The 23963-nt window shown below is 39.7% G+C and overlaps 1 protein-coding gene across 1 annotated transcript; it reads left to right on the top strand.

Moving 5' to 3' along the window:
• Positions 1–273: 273 nt before the first annotated feature.
• LOC126367681 (kinesin heavy chain) lies at positions 274–23216 on the top strand. Its single transcript, XM_050011324.1, has 19 exons — positions 274–614; positions 1477–1648; positions 1729–1872; positions 1982–2125; positions 2218–2342; positions 2425–2678; positions 2761–2869; positions 3227–3361; positions 4919–5091; positions 6458–6647; positions 16428–16718; positions 17008–17169; positions 17497–17654; positions 17916–18017; positions 20402–20519; positions 20610–20837; positions 21558–21672; positions 22137–22250; positions 22723–23216. Exons 1-19 carry the CDS (start codon positions 468–470, stop codon positions 22731–22733), a joined length of 2892 nt encoding a protein of 963 aa, XP_049867281.1. The 5' UTR covers positions 274–467; the 3' UTR covers positions 22734–23216.
• Positions 23217–23963: the final 747 nt, after the last annotated feature.

The following is a 23963-nucleotide window of genomic DNA, read 5'->3' as shown; positions in this document are numbered from 1 at the left end:
ATGTATTCAAGTGTCACTGCATTATTCTGATTTCAAAATATCTAGATGAATTTTTCAATTTGTTATTTAGTTCATCCACTTATACTACCGGTACGTAATTGTGTTATTGTTATATGCATTACATTAAAATAGATATTTATTCTGAAATAAAATTTATTTATTAGAAACAGAAATATCAAACAAGACGAACGCACGAGAACGCATCTAAATTAAAATCGCAAAGTTGGCAGAACATTGATTTTTTTTTGTAATGTTACCAGAACCAGTCAATCAACCAATAGCAGCATTTTGGGGCCTTTCGTCGAATCGAAGAATATGGCCGACATTTTGATATTGCTGTCATGAAGATTTTTCAGTGACATAAAATTATAACTTTCTAGTTCTTCATGCACGGTTTTATGTTCCGGGAACGTTTTGTTTTTTATTGAATAGACTGTGTTTAGTGTAAGCTATTTTGTTATATAAAAATGGCAGCTGATCGTGAGATTGCTGCCGAAGACAGCATTCGAGTTGTCTGCCGATTTCGGCCACTGAATGACTCCGAAGAAAAAGCTGGTTCTAAATTTATTGTGAAATTTCCTTCAGGACCTGACGATAATTGCATTTCAATAGGGGTAAGTATAAAAATAAAAGCGAGCCCTTGAAGTGCATTCTTCTATCATCGCCCTAAATTAGATCATGATGACTAATACATTACGACTGTTCACCTGCTACGAAATGGCCTTTCTTTTTCATTCCGCTTCGATGATCATGATTGCAATCACGAAATTTCAAAGATTCTCTATGTATTTTAGCCGAATTAAACACATACGTCTTTGTGTTGACGAAAATCAATACAAATACCTTCTCGACCTTGACCTCAGAATTGCTTGAATATTTTCAGGATACAAGGGTCCTCTTGTTTACTTACTCGCTAGAATTATTTGTAGGGCTTCTATAAGTGTTGTATGTATGATAACCTTTGATTTTTTATCAGAATCTTACATTCCAACCCTTCTCTTGTGGCACCATTTGACCTGAGGCTGAGTTAGATAGCTAACAGATGTTTATGTTTCTAGGAGTATTATGTGAATCAATACTGTGTTCCTGTATCAAATAATGGTTGCAAGTAATTTGTCATGAATTACCTGAATTATCTAATTAGAATAAAATGTTTTTAAGTTACCCTCTAAGAAAAAAGTTAAATGGAGTCTCCATAAATATAATTAAATATTTGTTTTGTGTAATAAATAAATTATTTGTCTTAACCAATAGAATTCATATACTTACTACACACCTATGCATTTTAGATTAGCACAAGTGTAGGTGGTGATGTCACAATTTACTGTAGCCTGATTCATTGCAAGTTTAGCTTTAATGCTTATTTTCAACATTCAAATGAAAAAATATCTTCAATTCCAAAAAAACAATATTTAATATCAGTCTAATGCAACTGTCAATATTTTATTGATTTATAACATATGTGTATTGTTTTAGGGTAAAGTATATTTGTTTGACAAAGTTTTCAAACCAAACGCTACTCAAGAAAAAGTTTACAATGAGGCTGCCAAGAGTATTGTTACGGATGTATTGGCTGGATATAACGGTACCATATTTGCCTATGGACAGACCAGTTCCGGAAAGACACATACCATGGAAGGTGTCATAGGTTGGTAAAAAAATTCAAATAGGCTTTTTTGAATTTTAATAAATATTGTCAAATTCTAATATTTTTTTTATATATTGTAGGAGATCCAGGGAAACAGGGTATTATTCCACGGATAGTGAATGATATATTCAACCACATCTACGCTATGGAAGAGAATCTGGAGTTTCACATAAAAGTGTCCTATTTTGAAATTTACATGGACAAAATTAGGGACCTACTAGATGGTAATGCACTTAAATTGGATAAACATATTTAAGATACATTTTCTTAAATTGTGCAACCTTTTTATCCTAGTGTTAATGTGCAATTAAATTATTCATTTTGTCTTTCCAGTGTCGAAAGTAAACCTCAGTGTTCATGAAGACAAAAACAGAGTTCCATTTGTAAAAGGTGCTACTGAAAGATTTGTGTCAAGTCCTGAAGAAGTATTTGAAGTTATAGAAGAAGGAAAATCAAACAGACATATTGCTGTGACAAGTGTGTATCATATTTTCTTAAAAAGTACACTTTTTAAAATTAAAACATTTTTGTTCAATATTTGGGTACTAATTGGGTTTTGTAAATTTCAGACATGAATGAACACTCATCTAGATCTCATTCTGTCTTCCTAATTAATGTAAAGCAGGAAAACTTGGAAAATCAAAAGAAACTATCTGGAAAGTTATATCTTGTGGATTTGGCTGGTTCAGAAAAAGTAAGTTTTGGTTTAATAATACTGTTTTGAAGTTTACCAGGTGGAAGAAAATAAAATGTTATTAATCAACTAATGTTTGCAGGTATCTAAGACTGGTGCTGAAGGTACTGTACTGGATGAAGCTAAGAACATCAACAAGTCACTGTCGGCCTTGGGTAATGTCATCTCGGCTTTAGCAGATGGAAACAAATCACACATCCCATACAGAGATTCCAAACTGACCCGTATCTTACAAGAATCTCTTGGTGGCAATGCTAGGACTACTATTGTCATCTGCTGCTCACCAGCTTCCTTCAACGAGAGTGAAACTAAGAGTACCCTTGATTTTGGTAAACGGTATGTTTTCTATTTAATTTCTTACCATACAATTTATAGCTTCTTGCACGCATATTTTCTTTATATTACACTTTATTTACAGTGCGAAAACCGTCAAGAACGTTGTATGTGTCAATGAGGAGCTCACTGCAGAGGAATGGAAACGGCGCTACGAGAGAGAAAAGGAGAAAGTTGGCAGGCTCAAAGGAAAGGTAAGCAATGTTTTAGACGCATTTTCAGTTTGTAACATAGGAAACATTAGATGATAAAGTGTAATAATTATAAACTTCCAGTTGAGTAAATAGACCTTGGTTGTTCAAATCTCCACACTTTCACACATTAATTGTAGTGACCTTATGAACATTTTATCACTGATATTGTTGAGTTGCATTTAACAATGAAATTGTAAAATAATTATCACCTTATCCCTAGAAACTGCTCTTGTTAAATTTTGTTAACTTAGAACCTGGTAAATGGTGGGCGGCCAGCAGTGGGATATTATTACATGAGAGAGTTATAAACGAGAAAAAGTTCTGCTCTTATCACTAAGAGGTTGTTTGGTCGTAAAGGTGGAGAAGTTGGAGTTGGAGCTCAGCCGCTGGCGCTCCGGCGAGACAGTGCGGCCCGAGGAGCAGGTCAACCTGCAGGAGCTTGAGGCCGTCACCCCCGTCACCTCCTTCATCGAGGAGAAGCCGCCCGTACCGGTGAGTCAGCATTATTCTTTATATCACTATTGTTTTGGTTAGGTTCCTGGTAGTAGCGGCCTGGAATAAATTGCGCTACAGCAATAAAGCTGCCCAATTATACTGTATCACTGTATTATGTTTGCTTGTTTAAATTAAGTTCTGTGCAATAAATTGTATTTGATTGATTGAAGTTCATAAATCATTTTTGGTATCGTCAACTTTACTACCAAATAAATTCTGCGGATTTGTCTATGAAGACAGCTAGCACATGCTTCGTCTATTGGTCAAGTGTCGAAGCACGTGATATTTACGACTACATTGCCGATAACGCGCACCGTACCGTGGAGGCTGGTGTTATATACCGGGTTGTGTGCATGTAGGTATCGATGGTATTTGTAATAGTTGTAGCAGAGTTACAAAAGCTACCACCCACAAGTACATTATTGGCTAAATATATCCGATTATCACAATGTTGTAGTCTATATGTATTATAAGAAAGTATAGACTAAATGTATGTTCTGTAGCAGCAAATAATTTCCCTAATGCAAATATACTCTGAACAGTTAAATGGTATACCTATCACGAGAATTTGTAGCATTTGCACGGGACATGTTTAAAATAGATCTTGTTTCACTGTTCTGTGCTATGAGAATAGAGAGCATGTGTTTCACAAGCAACTTGAATTGCCTTTTGGCATGAGAATAAGACTGAAAAAAAGGCTGCAAGATTATTCTTAAAACTATTATTACATTTCTGATACGAGCGTAATATTACGATTACACAACTGGCTTGTATAAGTTTTTGAAACGAAATGTAATACATGTTAAATAATATTGTTATCCATTCGTTTCCATATATAATAAAAATAATCTTATCTATTAGCTAAATACATTATTTTTAATACATGATTGTTTATTTATCAACAATTTTATCTTTGCAGCTAATGCAATGCACGGGAATACATTTTATTCGTATTCCGCATATTTATGAAAAAACTTTTGTTCCTATAAATATAATACTTTATCCTTGGCATATATTTATCCGCATAGTTTTAAGTACGTCATCAAGTCTGATGGTAAGGTACGCATTTACGCAAGACGAGACAGCATCATGGCCTGAATAATAACGACTTAAATTAAAGGTTTATGTTTTAATTTTACGGGAAACTTAATAAACGCGGTCACTATAAATAATGGCCGCATCAAGTGGGATGAGTAATAGAAACTTCATGATTGTTCACTATATTGTACACAAAAATGTTACAAACAAGTAAACATATATGTATATATATACGGGCCGCCCGTATCCACAAGTTAACAATAAGACAGTCTGCAACCAGTCCTGATGTTAGTACAAAATTACATTATTATGAATCGTACGGCGGTTATAGGTAACAGCTAATCGCATAAAAGCGGACACACTTGGTTTGCAATCCCATAATATTATGGAGCAAAAGTGCAACAATGGACAAAATCGAACCTAACACATTCTCTTTAGACCTTCTACTCTATTTTCTGTTTTCGCATAATTATTTACCATTAGCGCAGTTGGTAATGATGTTTTTCCTCCACACAGCCGGTGCCAGTGGCGGTGTCGAGCGTGGTGGAGGACGCGGCGATGCAGAGCAAGCTGGAGGCGTTGTACCAACAGCTCGACGACAAGGACGAGGAGATCAACCAGCACTCGCAGCTGATCGAGAAGCTCAAGGAACAGATGATGGAGCAGGAAGAACTCATTGCTTGCACCAGGTAACATGTTTTATCATAGTTTAAGACAGTTGGATTATACAGAAGATACAAACGGTTCCGTTTATATCTAGCCGAAATATCTTCCAGCAGCACACTTTGTAACTCAACATGCCTCAAGTATTTATTTATTTCTCTGTTTTATGCATTTTTTTTTACTATAGCGTCAATGTAATCAATCTGCCCATGCCCCTTTTATGTCGATAGATTGATTATATTTTAATGTAATTGATAAGGATAGGATCTTGTTTCCGTATTCAAAAAAATGTTTTATCACAATCTCAATTAAGGGATTTTTACGCCGAAGTTGAGAAATATAGTAAAAGTATTAATGAACGCACAAGTGCGCACGTAGTGTACTAAAAAAAACTGTGATCGACGTCTTGCGTCCAACTTGACCTATTTTTGTTAGTTTGCCAAAAGTTCTATGAATATAGGTGGGGCAATGAACTAACGAGTAAAACTGCTCTGTGTTTCTAAATAGGTTATTGTCGCCTTGTTAGGCGTACTTCCGCAAAATTTGTTTAAGGAAATTTTACATTGTTGTGAGAGTTTGGCTTCTATGATACTTTGTTTAGTGGGAAAATTATTTGAAGCCATGTCATGCTCTCGCGATTTAGTTCTATTACAAACAAGAAATTAGAATGTGGAAAGTCCCAACATGCATTCATGCTATCTTACTAAAGGAATGAATGAAATATGGAGCTATAAATAGATTATGCATCAGCATAATGAATTTGGATAGCGATCTTATAATTCGGTGATAACTATCGTAGTAGTCATTGACAACAAATTGATGTCGTGACAGGTTGCAGGTAGACCTACATTTGAATTTCAGCGTCATTATCAACTAGTTGTACAATCAATGGTGTAGTGATTAGCTACAATGACGCATTTTGTTTATATTTAGGTGTAGTACGACGGTTTGCGTTTACGGTTTGATAGTGACTGATTTCCATTGTTTCATCTAGCAAAAAGGAAAATTTCGTCCAGAATTTCCTTTAAAAGTGATAACTACTTATGCGAACTATTTGTATTTCATTGTTGTTCTACCAGGCTCTTGAACTTACAATAATTGCAAAAATACCAACGGAAACTCGCGGAATTAAACTTTCAACATGTTGGCAATTTTTTGGTGTTGCCACACACATAATTATGTGGGAAACATAAATTTACTTGCAGGCACCTATTATAATTTTCTTTTAAGAATTGTTTATTCCTCTTATCGCTAATCGAAACCGGTGTCACTTGGCGGGAATTTATTATACCTAAAAGTTGTATGTTTAACTAACTGTTGTTTCCCCTCGGATGCCAATTTCTTTAGCCCATATCTCCTGTGGCAACTACTGAATGTTTTCCCTTTGCACAGGCGCGACTACGAAGCCCTGCAAGGTGACATGAACCGTATCCAGCAAGAAAACGAGGCTGCGAAGGAGGAGGTGAAGGAAGTGCTTCAGGCGCTGGAGGAGCTCGCCGTCAACTACGACCAGAAGTCGCAGGAGGTCGACAGCAAGAGCCGCGAGTGCGACCAGATGTCCGAGGAGTTGCAGACTAAGCAGGTAAGATACCTTTAGAACCAGGCTTGAGTGAATAAATAAATAAAGTCAGCACACACCTTTTAGATATAGTGACTCATAGTTAGAATGAAAGGCTTAAGCTTATGCGGCCTAAGAATCGATGTTTAGAGCGTTGCTCTCACGATCGGGATCTCCAAGTTCGATTACCGATAGGGACTGTTCGGTTAGCTCAGTAGTGAGGATTGTCAGTGAGTGTTGATTATTAAAAGACAGTTCTGGAGATATAATTAATGTTTACTAAAGTAGAATAAATGTTGAATGTTAATATGTTTCGAATGCACCCGGTCGCGCCGATACCGAAAAATGCACTAATTATAAAATATAAATTACCGCGATGCGTCGGCAATGTGCTGACGACGCATAACGTGTTTGCGTTAGACGCGTGTTTGGTGTATTACACCGAACATATTGCCGGGGGCAAACGATAACTTGAACTACAAGTTAAAGTTAACAGTTAAGTTTGACAAAATATACAAAAAACAATAAAATATGAGACATTATTTAAAAGACAATTTTTTAAAAATTGGAGAGTTCCCCTTGTCAGATACACTACACTCGACACTTTCTTCTTGTTTTTGTTTACACTCGCGCACTTCTACTACTTCATTCACTACACGCACGGCGGGTTGCGGCGGCGGCGCCGCGGCGCGTGCGCTGCGCCTGCCGCCCGCGGCTGCGTCGTCGGCACCTCTCTCAACCTCCCTCAACGAAGATGAATTTCTTGATATTCTCCTCACGTTGTAGTAACATTTCGCTCTTCGATATGCTAATATTATTACTCCAAGTATTCCAAATCCCCACAGAGAGTATATGGAAGCATATTGATGAACGTCGTGCACAGAAACTTCTTCAGATATAGGCTGACTTTCTTTCATCATCTTTACTCTCTCGCCAATGTTCTTCAATTCGTCTTCATTGTATAATGTAAACTTTTCTTCTTGAATTCTGAATGATATGTTCATCACGTGGTTTATGGGGTCAATTTTTGGAACTTGTATATCGAATGTTACATCCGTTTTACTCTCCATGACTTGATGAGAATGTACCGTAAAGTTATCTGATTTTAGTATACAGTTTTCTTCCGCACTAATTATGTTAGATTCATTCAAAGTATGTGCTGTAATCTGATCCTTGCACATAGTACGTAACTGACACCGATTACAACAGAAATAAAAATATTGATTTGTTTTTGATAAACTTATCCATTTGCTCTGACAAGTCTCTATGTTTGTTTTGCATTGATTTATCTCATCTTTGATACACAAATCGTTATCGGTTGTCATTTTAAATATAGGTACCTTTAGGTAACACATGTAGGTAGTTACGTCACGCGAAATGCATTGTTGTAAGTCTTTCTCTGGTATTGGTATAAACGCATCTTTTTGTAAGTTGATAGCTAAGTGGTTTTCTATCGGCTTTATAGATATCATATTTTCACCTGCGCGGCGCGGTACAGGTATGATGTTGAATATGTCATAATTATCTCTTGTTATAAGTGGGATCCGAATCTCGAATATCATGTAGTCGTCAGTTATTCGTGCCTTAATTTTCAGTAGGTGGTATATACTTTCTAATCCTCTCTGAATGTTTTCTATTGGGAGTGTCAGGTCTCCTACTAGCTGTCTGGATATAGTGTTCAGTTCTAGTTGCAGTTGTTGGGGATCGATAATGTGAATGTTCATTTTGCCGTCATAAACGTTGGTGATAGTATCTAGTAAGGCTTCTTGAATGTTTCTCAAATGTGTTAATAGATTATTAGCTGCCATGGCGACCACCGTGAATTGGGACATGCTCTCAGCAGTTGATATTACTTTTGCCATAGTGTTTGTAGTTTTTTCTAGGGATATTAATTGTTGATTAATAAGTTTATGCTGTTTCTGGATAGCCTCCTCGGTTCTTTTCAGTAAGTTATACTCGGCCTCAACAATTGATGTTTGGTTTTTCCACAAGTTTACCAGATGTTTTTCATTATGTTTAACTAGTTCAATGTCCCTTTGGTATTGCTCTGCGAATCTGTCATCCAATACGCCAAATAATGTGTTCGCGATGTTTCCGATTCCGTTTATTAGGCCGCGTCGTTTACGTGTCTCCTGTTTCAGTTGATGTTTTAATAGGATTTTATTATAATGTTGAAGTTCATTGTACGAATGACGTAATTGTAACATTATAATATTACAATACCCTAAGTTTTTAATTTGTAGGCATATACTTTCGAGTTGTTCGTTATATTTTACGTATGCGGATGTGCCTTCCCAGTACGGATTCATATTATAGTATGCAACTAATCTCCACTCATCTCTAATTATCTGCATTTTTCCCAATTTATCAAAATAAAATCCTTGTGTTTTGTTTAATGAAATCACGTCAATGCAGTTTCCAGTAGCCACAATCATCATCAAAAACAATAAAGTCATCCAGAATGTTGTTAGGTAACTTCCTCCTTTTGTTCCAGCTTTCTTACTTTCCTTATCATCACTGTTATCTTCCTCACATGTCGTTTCTTTTTCTTGTTTAGATTTTTCTAATGGTAATACAGCCAGTTTCACTACTGGCCTCTTCATCACTCCGTTTTTTGTTTTTAATGTCACCACTCTAGTGTATCCGTCGCACCCCGGATGAGTTTCCACAACTCTGCCCAACGCCCATTTCCCTGGTGGTAAGTTTTCTTCATGAATCACGACTACATCTCCGATTGTAATGTTATGTTGTGGCGTTTGCCATTTTCGCCTTGCTGTTAACTGGCTCAAGTATTCTATTTTCCATTTCTTCCAGGTATCGCTGAATATTTTCTGAGTTAGGGCCCACCGCGATCTTCCGTCTTCCTCTGTTTCAATGACGGTGACACCTGACCTTCCTGTCAGAAAACTAGCTGGTGTGAGGAACTCTATGTCGTCTATATTCTCGGTTAGCGAACACAATGGTCGTGAGTTGAGACAAGCTTCGAGCTGGCATAACATGGTGGCGTACTCCTCGAATGTAAGCTTCTGTTCTCCTATAACTCTCTTCAAGTGGTGTTTCAGGCTCCGTACGGCACGCTCCCACAGACCTCCAGCACTAGGCCAGGATGGGGCGTTAAAATGCCACTCTATTTGCATCTCTGTTACTTCGTTAAGAAAACTGTCTTTGAAGATGTTACGAAGTTGCTGCCACTCTTCTTCCAGTATCCTGTTAGCGCCAACGAAGTTTGTTCCGTTGTCACTGTATAAGTGACGCGGGGCTCCTCTTCTTGCAGACATACGTCGCAGCGCAGCAAGAAACGCTGAACTTGTAAGCTCCGTCACTAATTCCAAATGCACGGCTTTGGTCACCATACATATGAAAATAGCAATGTAGCCCTTTAGTGTTTTCATTCCGCGTCCCTTGTTGGGCTTGATGTCAACAAACCCGGTATAGTCCACTCCAGTGTGGTAGAATGGCGTCGCTTCGTTGACTCTAGCTGCAGGCAAATCTCCCATCAGTTGTTGCTGCCTCTTTCCTTCATTTCTACGGCACGTCACACACTGCCTCAATTGTTTCTTCACCACGTTGTTCCCTCCTGGAATCCAATACTCTTGCCTCGGCTTGGCCATCGTCACCGTAGCTCCTCCATGAAAAGTATCTTTATGTGCCCAGTCAATTAGTAGTGTGGTCAAACGAGACTCCTTCGGTATGATTTTTGGGTGCCTCATTTCCGCCGAAATGTTTGCTTCTCTCAAGCGACCTCCAACTCGCAAGATGTCTTCTCCGTCAATAAATGGATTTAAATGTAAAAGACTGCTCTTCGATTCAACCTTTTCATGTTTACGTAAGTAGTTTATTTCCGTTCTAAATTCATTCAACTGCACATGTTTTATAATCACTGACTTAGCTTTCTGCAATTCTTGTAATGTAATATATGTCGTAGGTAATTTGTTTTGTTTACGGGTCAGTGCACGCAAAATCCAGCAAATGATACGTTGCACTTTCCTGACCGTGTTATGTTTTTCTAGTAAACGGTCGATTATGTTATCATCTGCTTTTTCTTGAACTGCATTTATCGAGTATGACTTTTTCTCCTCTTCTGTAGTGTTAAATGTTTGATTTTCATTTTCAGATGTAAATGTGGGCAACCACTCCGGACCTTGCCACCATAGTGAATGTTCGACTAATTGAGATGCTGTCAGGCCTCGGCTTGCAGCATCCGCCGGATTCTCTGATGATTTTACATACCTCCACTCGTTCTCAGGCATCACTTCTTGTATTTGTTTTACTCGGTTGGCAACGAAAGGCTTCCAGCGATTAGGTTCACCTTGCAACCAACCGAGAACGATCTTAGAATCCGTCCATCCAAATGTTTCGATTAAATGTTTGTTTAGTGATTGTTTTACTTTATTCATGAGCTTCGATAGTAAATAAGCACCGCTCAGCTCCAATCTCGGTAATGTTAGTGTTTTCTTGTGTGGTACAAGTTTTGATTTTCCGGCGATCAATATTACGTTGTTAGTGTTTTTCACTCTCGCGTATACCACACAAGCATATGCCTCGATAGAAGCGTCACAGAACCCATGTAGTTCGATGACGTCATTCTCATTCGATGATATCCATCTAGGCACTTTGCAGTCGTTTATTCTGTCAATGTCTGCTTGTACTTTAGACCACGCGTCATAGATGTCATCTGACACCCGCTCGTCCCAATGAGTGTTTTCTTTCCAGACTTTCTGGAATATAATTTTTAGTTTTGTGCTGATGGGTGACAACCAACCTAAGGGGTCGAAAAGTTTAGATATTTCAGATAAAAGGTTTCTTTTTGTTGGTTTAGGCGATAATTTGGATATGTTACATTTGAATAAGAATATATCGTTGGTTGGGTTCCAGCACAAACCAAGTGTTTTTGACACGCTCTCTGTTTTGAATTTAAAAACTGTTTCTTCTCTGTTTTCTTCAATGTTTATATTTTCTAATACCTGTTCATTATTTGACGACCACTTCCGCAAGTTAAATCCTCCCGACTTCATAAGTTTGATTAATTCGTCAATTAGTTCAGTCGCTTGTTCAATAGTATAACACCCATGTACTAAGTCATCCATGTAAAATGACTCCTCTACTACTTTCGCTGCGTTAGGGAAGTTGTGCCTTTCATCTGTCGCTAGTTTACGTAAAGTCATCATGGCCAAAAACGGTGCGGCTTTTGTGCCATATGTTACTGTTTTAAGTTGAAATATTTGTAAGGGTTGTTCTGGACTCTCTCTCCATATTATTCTTTGCAGTGGCTGGTCCTCTTCGTTTACCAGTATCTGTCGGTACATTTTTTCGATGTCGGCAGTAAAGGCATACTTGTATTGTCTCCACTTTATCAAAAGCGACTGCAAATCCTGTTGTAAGTTCGGTCCAGTGTACATCAGGTCATTTAATGAGCATCCTGTGGACGTTTTGGCGGACGCATTAAATACAACCCTGTATTTTGTTGTGGTTGATTCGACCTGCTCCACTCCGTGGTGTGGCAAATAACACTCGTTCTTCGAATTACTGTTTACTGGTGTCATATGTTGCAGGTCACTGTACTCTCTCATAAATGTTTTATAGGCTTTAACTAAGTTTTCTTGCCGTTGAAATTTCCTTTCTATGTTTCTAAATTGAGCTATAGCCTTTGTTTTCGATTCTCCTAATTCTTCCTCAAAATTAGGCTTCATGGGAAGTCGCACCTCGTATCTTCCGTCTATGTTTCGTTTCACGTTTTCTTGGTAATGTTTAATGCAACTTAGTTCTTCCTGTGATAATTCTCCTTGTTCTTCAATATCTTCCACTTCCCAAAAATGTTTTATATCGTCCAAATTGTTGATCACTACGTTACAATGGTAAGTTCTCGCATTTCCGCATAAAAGCCAGCCAAGTTGAGTCTGTTGCGCCATCGGCTGTGACGCGTCTTCAGTCTTAATTATACCAGTCAAAATGATGTTAGAGTATATGTCTGCCCCGAGTAGTATATCTACCGGGCGACTAATGTAGAATTGAGGGTCAGCTAAATTAAGATTTTGTATGATAGACCAGTCTGGTTTAGCGAAAGATTTGTTTGGTAGGCTTTTTATCAAATTGTTCATAATGATTACCTCAGCCTTGAAGGTAAAGTTGTGGTAAATGGAGCTGCAAGTAATGTTAAGTTTTCCTTTACAATTGTTCTCTCTCTGTCCAACTCCATATATTACTCCCTTGCAGTTTTCTCTTTTAATGTTAAGTATTTGGGCCGCTTGCTCTGTTATGATAGAAATTTGGGAACCCTGGTCAATTAGAGCTCTCAGTGTGTGTAATGTTCCATCTGCTTTCTTCACGTTAATCAAGGCCGTGGCTAATAAAATTTCCGTATCATTATTCCGTGATAACTCTGACTTGTTTACTCCATTTACGTCGCTCTTAGAAGTTGTTGCCATGTTAGCCATTGACATAGGAGTCGAAGGCACGTTTGCTGATGTGGATTTTACAGAAGCCTCGTGGATAAGTGTGTTGTGCTGACCACCACACTTATGGCATGTTTTTGTGGAATTGCATGCATTTCCGTTATGCGTAAAAAGGCAATTGATACATAATGCAAGTCTATTAATTGTATGATATCTTTTTTCAATCGGCATTTGTAAAAAAAATTTGCAATTATATATTCCATGTGGATTCTTGCAAAGAGGACATTTGATACCGGAAATATGTTGTAACTTCGCTACTGTTGGATGTGCATAACCTCGGTTTGTTCCATTGTTTTGTTGATGAAAATTGTTTCGGTTATTGAATTGAGGAAATGATTTTTTGAACGCGGGCATATGTTGTTGCTGTTGTTGTTGTTGAGGATGGGGTTTCTGGGGTGCTGAATCTTGTTTGCGTCTAGATGACTCTAGAGTGGTGAATTTAGTTTCCATGAAATCTAAAAATTCTTGTAAAATCGGTAATTCTTTTGAGTTTTTAAGCGACTCAATATAATCTTTGTGAGTTTCAGAGTCGAGTTTTTGGGACAAAACATGAATCAGCATAGGGTCCCAAGTATTTATGTCTACGCCCAGATTCTTAATTGCATGTAGGCACTCCGTAGTTGTGTCATACATCTTTTTGATTAGTCCCGCTGATTGTTGTTGCATGTTAGGTAAACCGAATAAAATATTCATGTGAGAGGTAAATATCATCTTTTTGTTGTTGTAACGATTGTTCAATATCTCCCAACATACTAAATAGTTATCAGAGCTTATCTGCAGATGTTGAATGAGGCGTTCAGCTTCTCCCTTCACCTTGCCTTTTAAAAACTGCATCTTCTGGGCGTTAGATAAAGCAGTGTTGTAGTGAATAGCTTCATTAAATAAATCCTTGAAAGATACCCATGAATTGTAATTTCCATGAAATACTGGTATTTCTAATGTTGGAGTTGATTTGTCTCTGTGAGCGACCGACCATATCTTCTTGTTAATTTCTTTCTTCAAACTGTTAAATATCTTCTCATCTCTGTTAAATATTGTTTCATACATAATATCCGATTGATATGCCTCACTTTCAATCTCCCAATGTAAAGAATCTATAACTGACCAACGAGATTCAAGTGTTTTCAGAGCATCATTTAATTCCCACTTTTCTGTTAGTAAATCCACATTAATGTTAGATACAGTGCGTGTAAAAGCTCTCATATTTGCTTGTTGTTTGCGGTACATCTCATCAAGTTTACTCCGCGAGCCTGCATCTTGTTTCTTGGGCGAGAAAAAGGTTGTGTTTTCCTCGCTGTGTTCGTCGGACGGCGGCGGTTGCTCTATGGACGGCGGCGGCAGCTCGTCCTCCGTGTGGGGGATGTTCCGACCCCCAGACGTGCCGGCAAAGTCAACAGACGCGTCGCACGGCTTCGCTAACTTCTTATAACCCTCGTTCAGTAATGTTGTTAGTTCCAAAAATGTATCACGCGCTTTTTCATGACATATAGTCACGAAATAAGGATGTGTCCTGCTTTCTGACTTACATAATTGTTCATGATTCGACTCAAATTCCGTCCATAGTTGGACTAATGTTTCAGAACGCTTTTTAAAATAATCTACTTTAGACTTCCGCTCTGCCCCATCTTTTTTAAAGTTAATATAAAGCGATTCAATCTTCTGTTTAATCTCCAGTTGCCTCTCGTACAGGTTTCCGCCTTGCTCCATCTTGAAATGTTAGTTTAATAAGGAAAGATCTTACTTGAATATCTTCTCTCAGCCAATGTTTCACCAAACCTCTCCTTAAGTTACCGCAATCCTCTATGTTTCACTCCAGCAATGTTAACGTTCATGTGCACAAGTCACACGCAGCACTCTTTCACTCCAGTAATGTTAAATGTTAGTGTTCACTAGTTCAGTTCACCCCACAAGTTACACGCGGCACACTCACAGACACGTGTACGATTCGCGGGGTCCTTGTAACGGCTCGAAGGACCAATGTTCGGTTAGCTCAGTAGTGAGGATTGTCAGTGAGTGTTGATTATTAAAAGACAGTTCTGGAGATATAATTAATGTTTACTAAAGTAGAATAAATGTTGAATGTTAATATGTTTCGAATGCACCCGGTCGCGCCGATACCGAAAAATGCACTAATTATAAAATATAAATTACCGCGATGCGTCGGCAATGTGCTGACGACGCATAACGTGTTTGCGTTAGACGCGTGTTTGGTGTATTACACCGAACAGGGACATTGTCGAAATTACTTTGTGAATGAAGACTTCTGTTAAAGTAAAATGAATCCATGCTCGAAGTGCACGTTAAACCGTTGATCCCGGCTATTAGCCGTAAAAACACCAACAACCCACAGTGGAGCGGCATGCTAGAGGATGCTCTCCATACCACCGGGTGATTCAGAGGGAGGATTGTGCCTAGAAGTGGGATGTATATAGGCTGTTTGTTTATTTAATGTATTGCCTGATTAGGTTCTTTAACCTTTGTAGTCATTTTAAAATGAGATCCTCCCTTTCCGCAATGACATCATTTACAAAGGAATATGAAGGTACTAGCTGAATAAACGTTGTTAAAAACCAGTTGGTATACGCATGACGTAATTTAAAGGTTCGTTAAAATGTTATTTAAGCCGTCAGAATAAGGTCATGACTGTTCAAACAACGTATTAAGAGTTTGAAGATTTATAAGTACTCAATACATAACTGCTCATGTACTAAAATAAGCGTGTTTCATAGGAAACTGGATCGGCTTAGTGACTTACAAGACGCCTAGTATCAAACTATGACTAATGATGTTAATTGCGCTAACAATTAAATGGCCCCGGCCGTTATAATTGAAAGCCGGTTTTTGATCAACAAAGCATGAATATTGTATGCGTATCTGATTTTATCATGCAATAAATGGCAGAGTGATGGGGGGCAAAGACTTGAGCATGTGTATGTGTGCGTATTTCCTACACAGCAACTAATCTATGTAAAATAATCGATACATAATACATCTTATACAATTTTGAATGTAGTTCTAACAATCCCATCCGACTTTCATAACATAGCTGCACGCCTGTTCACCGAAGGGGTAGATAGAGTTGTATAGTGTACATATAGACTCCTCGCCAAATGAACCAAACATGAATTCAAACCAAATTTAGTGGTATAGAACTCAAGCTAAGATTCGAATCTGTGACACTATATTGTAAAGCACGCGTTCTCCGAACAGAGCTATCACGGACTTTCAACAAATCTATTAGACACAAAACATTTTCACAGCCATATATATCTACTGCCGGGTATAGGGTGCCTTTTTTCACGCCATTCGCTTTGCGCGGCTTTCATTATTCTTTATAATTCTTCGTGAACAGAGCGCGCTGGCAACGGCAACAGCCGAGCTACAGCAGCTACGCGACATGTCGGCTCACCAACGCAAGCGTATCGCCGAGCTGTTGAGCAACTTGCTGCGCGACTTGGCGGAGATCGGCGCGGCCGTCGGAGGCTCGGAACTCGACCTGAAGCTCAACGTCGACACGGTCGGCAAGCTCGAGGAGGAGTTTACAGTCGCTCGTTTACACATTAGCAAGATGAAGAGCGAAGTCAAGAACATCGTACAGCGCTGCCACTCTCTTGAAACCGCCAACATTGACGCTAATCAGAAGGTGAGACTGCATTACTTTTAGAAACATAAAAAGAAATCAAAGAATCGACTTGTGTTGTTGATGTCTGTAGAGTAAATCTAGTGAATAATTTACTATTTTTGAGCCTACAAAGTCATACATTTATTTTTATCTGATAAATTAAAATATGACTGCTGTTACAAAAATAAGTACTTTGAATATTCGGTAAGCTGGTGAATGTCATCGTAGCGATACACATACACTTTTAAATACTTTTTTTAAAATACTTCTTAGTAAGATTCGTGAACAATAATGTGAATTTGTAACCCAGATCGAGGAATACGAGCGTTCGCTGGGCGAATGCCGTCTGCTGATCTCGCAGCACGAGGCGCGCTGTGCCTCGCTGGCCGAGTCCATGCGCGAGGCCGAGAACAAGAAGCGACAGCTCGAGGAGGCCGCCGACGCCTTGCGTGAAGAGTGCGCGCGTCTGCAGGTATGCTACACCAATATAAAATTACGACATAAATTTCACATATATGAGCGGTTGTTAGGCGAGTGTCAGCTGCTAGTCACTTGATATCCTTACCAACCCAACACTCTTACAGACAATCCACCATTTTGGTAGAATAGTGAAATTTGACTCAACAAAGGCCATATTAAGCCGCATGCTCCACTTCAGCCATTCCGTCAATTCCTTCAAGTTTCGGCTTTGCCATCATATCTCCAGGAGTGCAAAAAAGCATGTTTCAAATGCTTTATCAATGGCAGTTTCTGCGACTAAGGAAGAATATAGCATAAAGTAACGTGTGATGTGTGCCAGGCGGCGGAGCGCGTACAGATGGCTGCGGTGGAGGACTCGGCGGTCCGCGGCGCGCTGGAGGCGCAGCTGGAGCAGCTGCGCGCCGCGCACAGCACGCAGCTCGCCGCGCTGCGCGACGAGCTCGCCGCCAACCAGCGGCAGCTGCAGGAGCTCAAGGAGTTAGTATTCGTAGCGCCCCACTACTTCAATTACCACACTGACTTGTTTGTACTCCCTAAGAAATTGAAAAATACCCAACAGTTTACCTGCACTATTGCACTTACCTTATTTTAACATGCGTATATCCTAGACTACAATAAAGGAAGGTATCATGATTGGAAGTACAATTACAATCTTTTTCAAATTTTTAATTGTCTATTCGACGAGAAAATTTTAGGCAGCTACCTAATCACATACTAATTATACCTTATTTTTTCCAGTTCATACCAAGAACTGACCCTGGCTCGCCAGCAACTGCAAGACGACTACGAGAAACTGAAACGCGAGGAGTCGGACAAGTCCGCCAAACTGAAGGAACTCATGTTAGTGTCGCGCTCACCCCGCCGTAACTTAGACAAGGCAGAGAAAGAGGTCGCCAACCAACAGATGGTGCTCAAAGAGGAGACCGATGCCTTCAAAGACTACATCATATCTCCCAAGAAAGAGATTCTAGGGTTCCCCGGTCTCGAGGTCGATAAGGCCGCGGCCCGGCAGGAGAAGTCGCTCTCGGCAATCCCCAAATCCTCCCTGCGCCACTCGTGCAATATCCACCCGCTCCAACTACATCTAATTATCTCCGTTACCATGATCCTCCTCACCCATCGCTACCCACAAATAGTCGTTTTGGTTTAAGCTTTTAGCTTGTTTTCTGTGATATCAGCGTGGATCTCTTTACACACTAGACAATATTATTTGCAGTGCCTTTTGAATTCAATATCAAACAAAGTGAACCATAACCTGGTTACCTCCGTGTGAAGTGATCCACGAGTAACTAATAACCTCTTAACGCTTTCGGAGTCTGACCGACTGGCTCACGTTGATTGCGAACAGCAATAAGTAACAATAACGTAATTTTTAGGATTTATGTGAGTCAGTTGATGAGATGTATATGTCATTAGATAAATAAGTGGTTGTTATTTTGAGAAGAAGTTCGTCATATTTTTTATGCATTTTGAATGCTTCGCTTCGAAGTTTCATCGTGATGCTAGTCGACAAAGCATTTAAAATAATATGAAGTATTTATTTATACAAAAGAAGCATATTTTTTTGCTTGGAACGTATAGTTTGATTGTTAATTGGTGTAGTATTCTTGAAACTCTAGCATGTTTGGTATTGTGGATTGTGCAGCATGTATACCTCTATAGTAATAATTACCTTGTGTTCGGATCGTCGAGGTCACGAGAGCGTTTTTTTTTATCGCGGCGTGATCTTAGAATGTTATAATGTGCGTAGTTAAATGGATAGGCGTATCGTGTAGGTAATTGGTCTGTATTTCTGACGGATATTGATGGCTGCGCGTCTAAAAGTTGTGTTGAATATATTACACTGCCTTATTTGTTACGCTATTTAGGTCGATAATTCTTTGTTATACTTGCTAAGTAAGTTTTGTAAACTAATTAATACCATGGCATTCATATATTTACTGCGGTCATACATTATTTATGTGACTGGTGAAGCTCTCTTCAGTAATGTTTGTTAGTTCAAATGATAGACGATGATACCGCACAAAGTCGTCAGAAAAGTAATGATTCAGAACCGGTCTAATATATGTAAATAAAACTGTAAATAACCGTGGATGTTTGTATAGAGAGTCAATGAGTAAATATTTTTATCAGAATATTTTTCTATATACCGCGGCGACCATTCGGATCTCATGTATCGGGATTATCTTATCTTACTCTATAGATTGATCTCTGGTATGTCCATGTAAACGTATACTTGTTGCTCGACATTATTGTTAGTGTTCAATGTTCGTAAAACATTGGCTATTTAGGCTGTACTTGTAGTATTTAGGCATTTGGAACCATTTAGTAAGTAATGATGGCATTTAGAAACAGGGAATATATAGATACTCATTCCTGCAATGGCATTTACAACACTACAATGAAATAGAGTGCCATATATTGACTGCATTTATACATTTATACACTGTTTTTTTACTTTGTGGTGTGCATGCAAGCATTGTTCATTCCATTCAAGCGATTTACCCACGCCTCAGTATTATGTGCATTTATTCATAAATTATGTATTTCGTTCCTAGTGTCCATGTCACTTCCCCTAGACTGTATGCACTTGAAATGCCGAAGAGTGATGTCGCCTCAACCTGTTGGTTCAAGTTGGTGCAAATACACAAACCATTAATTTTAAGAAATGGTGTATCTTGCATGCAACTATGACCCCGGTCAGGGCTTATATGTACCAACAATTTAATCTAGAAGATACTTTTGTAGAAGTACAAATTTATAACTTTCCACCTCCTCGTTCTAGATTAGATTGTCCTTCTATACTATGCGACAAATCGAATATCTTGATATTTACGAACACATTCCGTAGTCTGTGTAAGTACGATGTAGTCGTAGTGCGAGGTCTTGTAATGCCTTTCGCTTTTTAATTTTGAGTTGTCATTTTATTCCGCACGTATCCCATTCATATTCATTCTGCCGGGAGTTGGCAATATGGGTACATTCGGCCTAAAGAGCGCGGAGCGGAGATGTATATGGATGGGTGCGTGTTCGGGGGATGATAGTTGGGTCGCATCTGTTACAGGTAATTGAGAGCTTACTGCGCTTCCACACATCGCGGGACTTTGCCGATGTCGCGAGCTGCCAGTCTAGCGCACTCGCGACTAGGTCAAACGATGTGCCGTGTGGAGCGATGTTTTCTTGACTCGTTCCTTGACAAAGACTTATGTAATGTTTTGTTACAGCCAAAGCGTGGAGCGGCGTGAGCAAGCCCGCGCCGATCTCAAGGGTTTGGAGGACACCGTGGCCAAGGAGCTGCAGACCCTGCACAACCTGCGCAAACTGTTCGTACAGGACCTGCAGGTGAGATATGGATATTGGTCATCTGGACTAATACTAATTCAACATGTTGACCGTTCCCGTAAACTAACCAACTGTTTTCCCCACCCACAGGCTAGGATAAAGAAGTCGACCAACTCGGAAGAAGGCGCGGAGGAGGAGGGCGGATCGTTGGCCCAGAAGCAGAAGATCTCATTCCTGGAGAACAACCTGGAGCAGCTGACGAAGGTGCACAAGCAGCTGGTGCGCGACAACGCGGACCTGCGCTGCGAGCTGCCTAAGCTGGAGAAGCGGCTGCGCGCCACCATGGAGCGCGTCAAGGCGCTCGAGACCGCGCTCAAAGTTCGCATGCATACATTCTATTGTTAATTAGATTTCGATGAACCGGCTATTTGATCCAACTATTGATCCAACTCGGATGGGCAGCGTTCGGGAAGCTGCGGAATATCTTCTCGTCCAAAATACCTCAGTGTCTCAAGACGAAAGTCTTTGACCAATGCGTGTTGCCAGTGATAACCTACGGCAGTGAGACGTGGCCGCTTACTATGGGTCTCGTGAGGAGGCTCGGTGTCGCTCAGCGGGCAATGGAGAGAGCTATGCTCGGTATTTCCCTGCTGGATCGAATCAGAAATGAGGAGATCCGCAGGAGAACTAAAGTCACCGACATAGCTCGGAGAATTGCGAAGCTGAAGTGGCAGTGGGCAGGACACATAGCGAGGAGAACCGATGGCCGCTGGGGCGGAAGGGTTCTGGAATGGCGACCACGTGTCGGACGACGCTCAGTGGGTAGGCCCGCTACAAGGTGGACCGACGATCTGGTGAAGGTCGCGGGAAGCCGTTGGATGCGGGCAGCGCGGGACCGATCGTCGTGGAGATCCTTGGTGGGAGGCCTATGCCCAGCAGTGGGCGTCGTACGGCTGATGATGATGAACCGGCTATTCTGACAAAAAGTTTTCTGGGCTTAAAAACATTTGAGATGGCTATTCGGACAAAAAGTTTTACGGCGTATTGCGTCGATATTGAAATAAATGAATATTGAGTACTTTCTTATCTGTACAATAGGAAGCCAAGGAGGGTGCCATGCGCGACCGCAAGAGATACCAGTTCGAAGTGGACAGGATCAAGGAGGCGGTCCGCGCGAAGAATCTCGCCCGAAGAGGCCCGCAGGCGCAAATCGGTAAGTTTATAATGTTTGCTGTGCAGGCTATAAATTATTAATATTGTAACTGTGTATAAGAACGTTTTGAATACCATAAATGATAAATGAAATTGAGTACCAAAAATATCATAAACACAGGCAGATAGACACAAGTCACATCCGTTACTAATGAGGAATCCCTATGTGTAGGTATTATTGGTGGATTGGTATTGATGCTTAGAATAATCAATAATACCGGGTAATAGAAAGAAGGGACACTCCGCCCTGCACCAATACGAGCTGGGAGTGAACTTGATTTCGTCCGTACCTGGGGGGTTAAAAAGGCCATATCAAAGCAATTCATCTAAAAAAGCATTTGTTTACATTGTAAGCATTTTATGCGCAAATGTCAAATTGCAATATTGTTTTTTAGATGAATTCCTTCTATGTGGCCTTTATAAGCGCCCTGATCTTAGAAATAATGAATCTCGTGTTTGTCGCAGCGAAACCAATCCGCGCGGGCGGCGGGCACCTGGCGGGCGGCGGCGCGCCCGGCGTGGTGCGGCCCGCGCCGGCGCAGGACGTGCAGCGCAAGTCCATCATCGTCGGCGCCAGGAGTGAGTACCCCCTGCACTTGTGGCGGCACTCGCCGGCCAACCCCACCATTTTGCTGGGTTACTATTGATATGACTTATGTAACGACTATATTCTTACCTGGGTATATAGTAGCCAGGGCCGACTGCTTAACGGCCTTCCGAAGCACGGATCATCTTATTTCAGACAATCGGATGATTAGAATGCAATGTCCTAACTAAACTAGAAACTACAACTAGAGACCCTGTCTCGTACTAACACGTTACTACTGACTTACCCTCCCTTTAAACGTGTTACGCCAATAGCAATCAAATGTATAGTCTATATAGCCTCTGTGTAAAAGGCGAGGGGAGGCTTACCAATCAAAAATTTTTTTTTGATAATTTCCAATCAACAACAGCTGAACATCTGAATTTTCTTACATCACTACGCATATAAAGCCACTTACTTTATAATATCAATGTAACCATTAAATCAATTCTCATTGTTTTCCAGACGAGAGTTGAAGAGGCAGCCGTGACATCATAGAGAATTTAAATGAAACTTCATAGACGTACCTAACAGGGCGGCGAACATCATTCTTGAGAAATATACCCATTATTATAACTATGTGTTTACGAAAAAGCCTAATATAAGCTGCAACAAAAATAATGAAAAAATATCGTAGTACTCTTAGGCTTAATCTTTCGAGCTATCTAATGTTAATGTCAATAAGTGCACATGGATTTAGAACGGTAATAGCTTTTCGCTAATTATAGATCAAGGTTTCATATAAATTCGATGTCGGTTATCGTTAGGTACCCATGTATTAAGTATTATATAATACGAGCAGGCCCAAAGCTTTGACGGTCTTAAAGTTGCTATTTTATGATAGATCAGATGAAACAATATTTTTATGAAATGACAAAAGTATTAATTTAGTTTCTCTATTTAAATGCTTTCTGTGCTAGTAACAAATAAATATAACTATCCTCTGGGAAGAAATGTGGTGAGGTACGAAGTACAAAGATACCGAGCCAGTTACCATAGACGTGAAATCACCGGGTTAAAGTACCACCATTCCTTTCCCATTGGGTATAAATGATTTCATAGATGCAATATATATTATCTTAAGAAAATGCTGTGAAATTATTTGCCGACTTGCATATGCTGCCGCACAAATAAGAAAAAACAGTAAAAAATAACAAAAAAATAAACAATTTGCCGTATTTCCTTCTATTCCACGTGTGGTGGCAAATGCATACCAGTGTGCATCTTCAATGTGTAGTTGTAGTTTAAGCTTCTATATATATTTTTATATATTGTGATAAGAGTTGTTATGCCGACATGCGAGCATTTATTTAGTTAACGAAATTACAATCTTCGGTCTTAATTCACAAGGTGTCATGGGTGATAACGGGAGGACTCAATTTTAATCATCTAGGAAACTTGCTCGAGTAAATTTAATTGACACGACAGCGGAAAGGATCGCCTTGTCACGCCGCATGCGTAACGGGCGATCCTTAACGCTGTGCACACGCCACTGCATTCGTTTTCGTTCATGCGTGGTACCTGGGCGACTTGCTGCAACTAGCAAGTTCTCTGCTACTAGGTACGGTCTGCGCCAGATGGATAAGTCACAATAAGTTTAGTGGGCGATTTTTATATTCAATACTGAAATATGAAAATCTCTTTCAACTAACCACAATTTTTGTTCTGGTATCTAAAATAATAAATATTTTACCAATGCATAATAT

The sequence above is a fragment of the Pectinophora gossypiella genome, chromosome 6 (genome assembly GCF_024362695.1).
Source record: "Pectinophora gossypiella chromosome 6, ilPecGoss1.1, whole genome shotgun sequence".
Lineage (NCBI taxonomy): Eukaryota > Metazoa > Arthropoda > Insecta > Lepidoptera > Gelechiidae > Pectinophora > Pectinophora gossypiella.
Note: the sequence above shows the minus strand (reverse complement) of the source record. Positions and strands in the feature narration are given on the sequence as shown.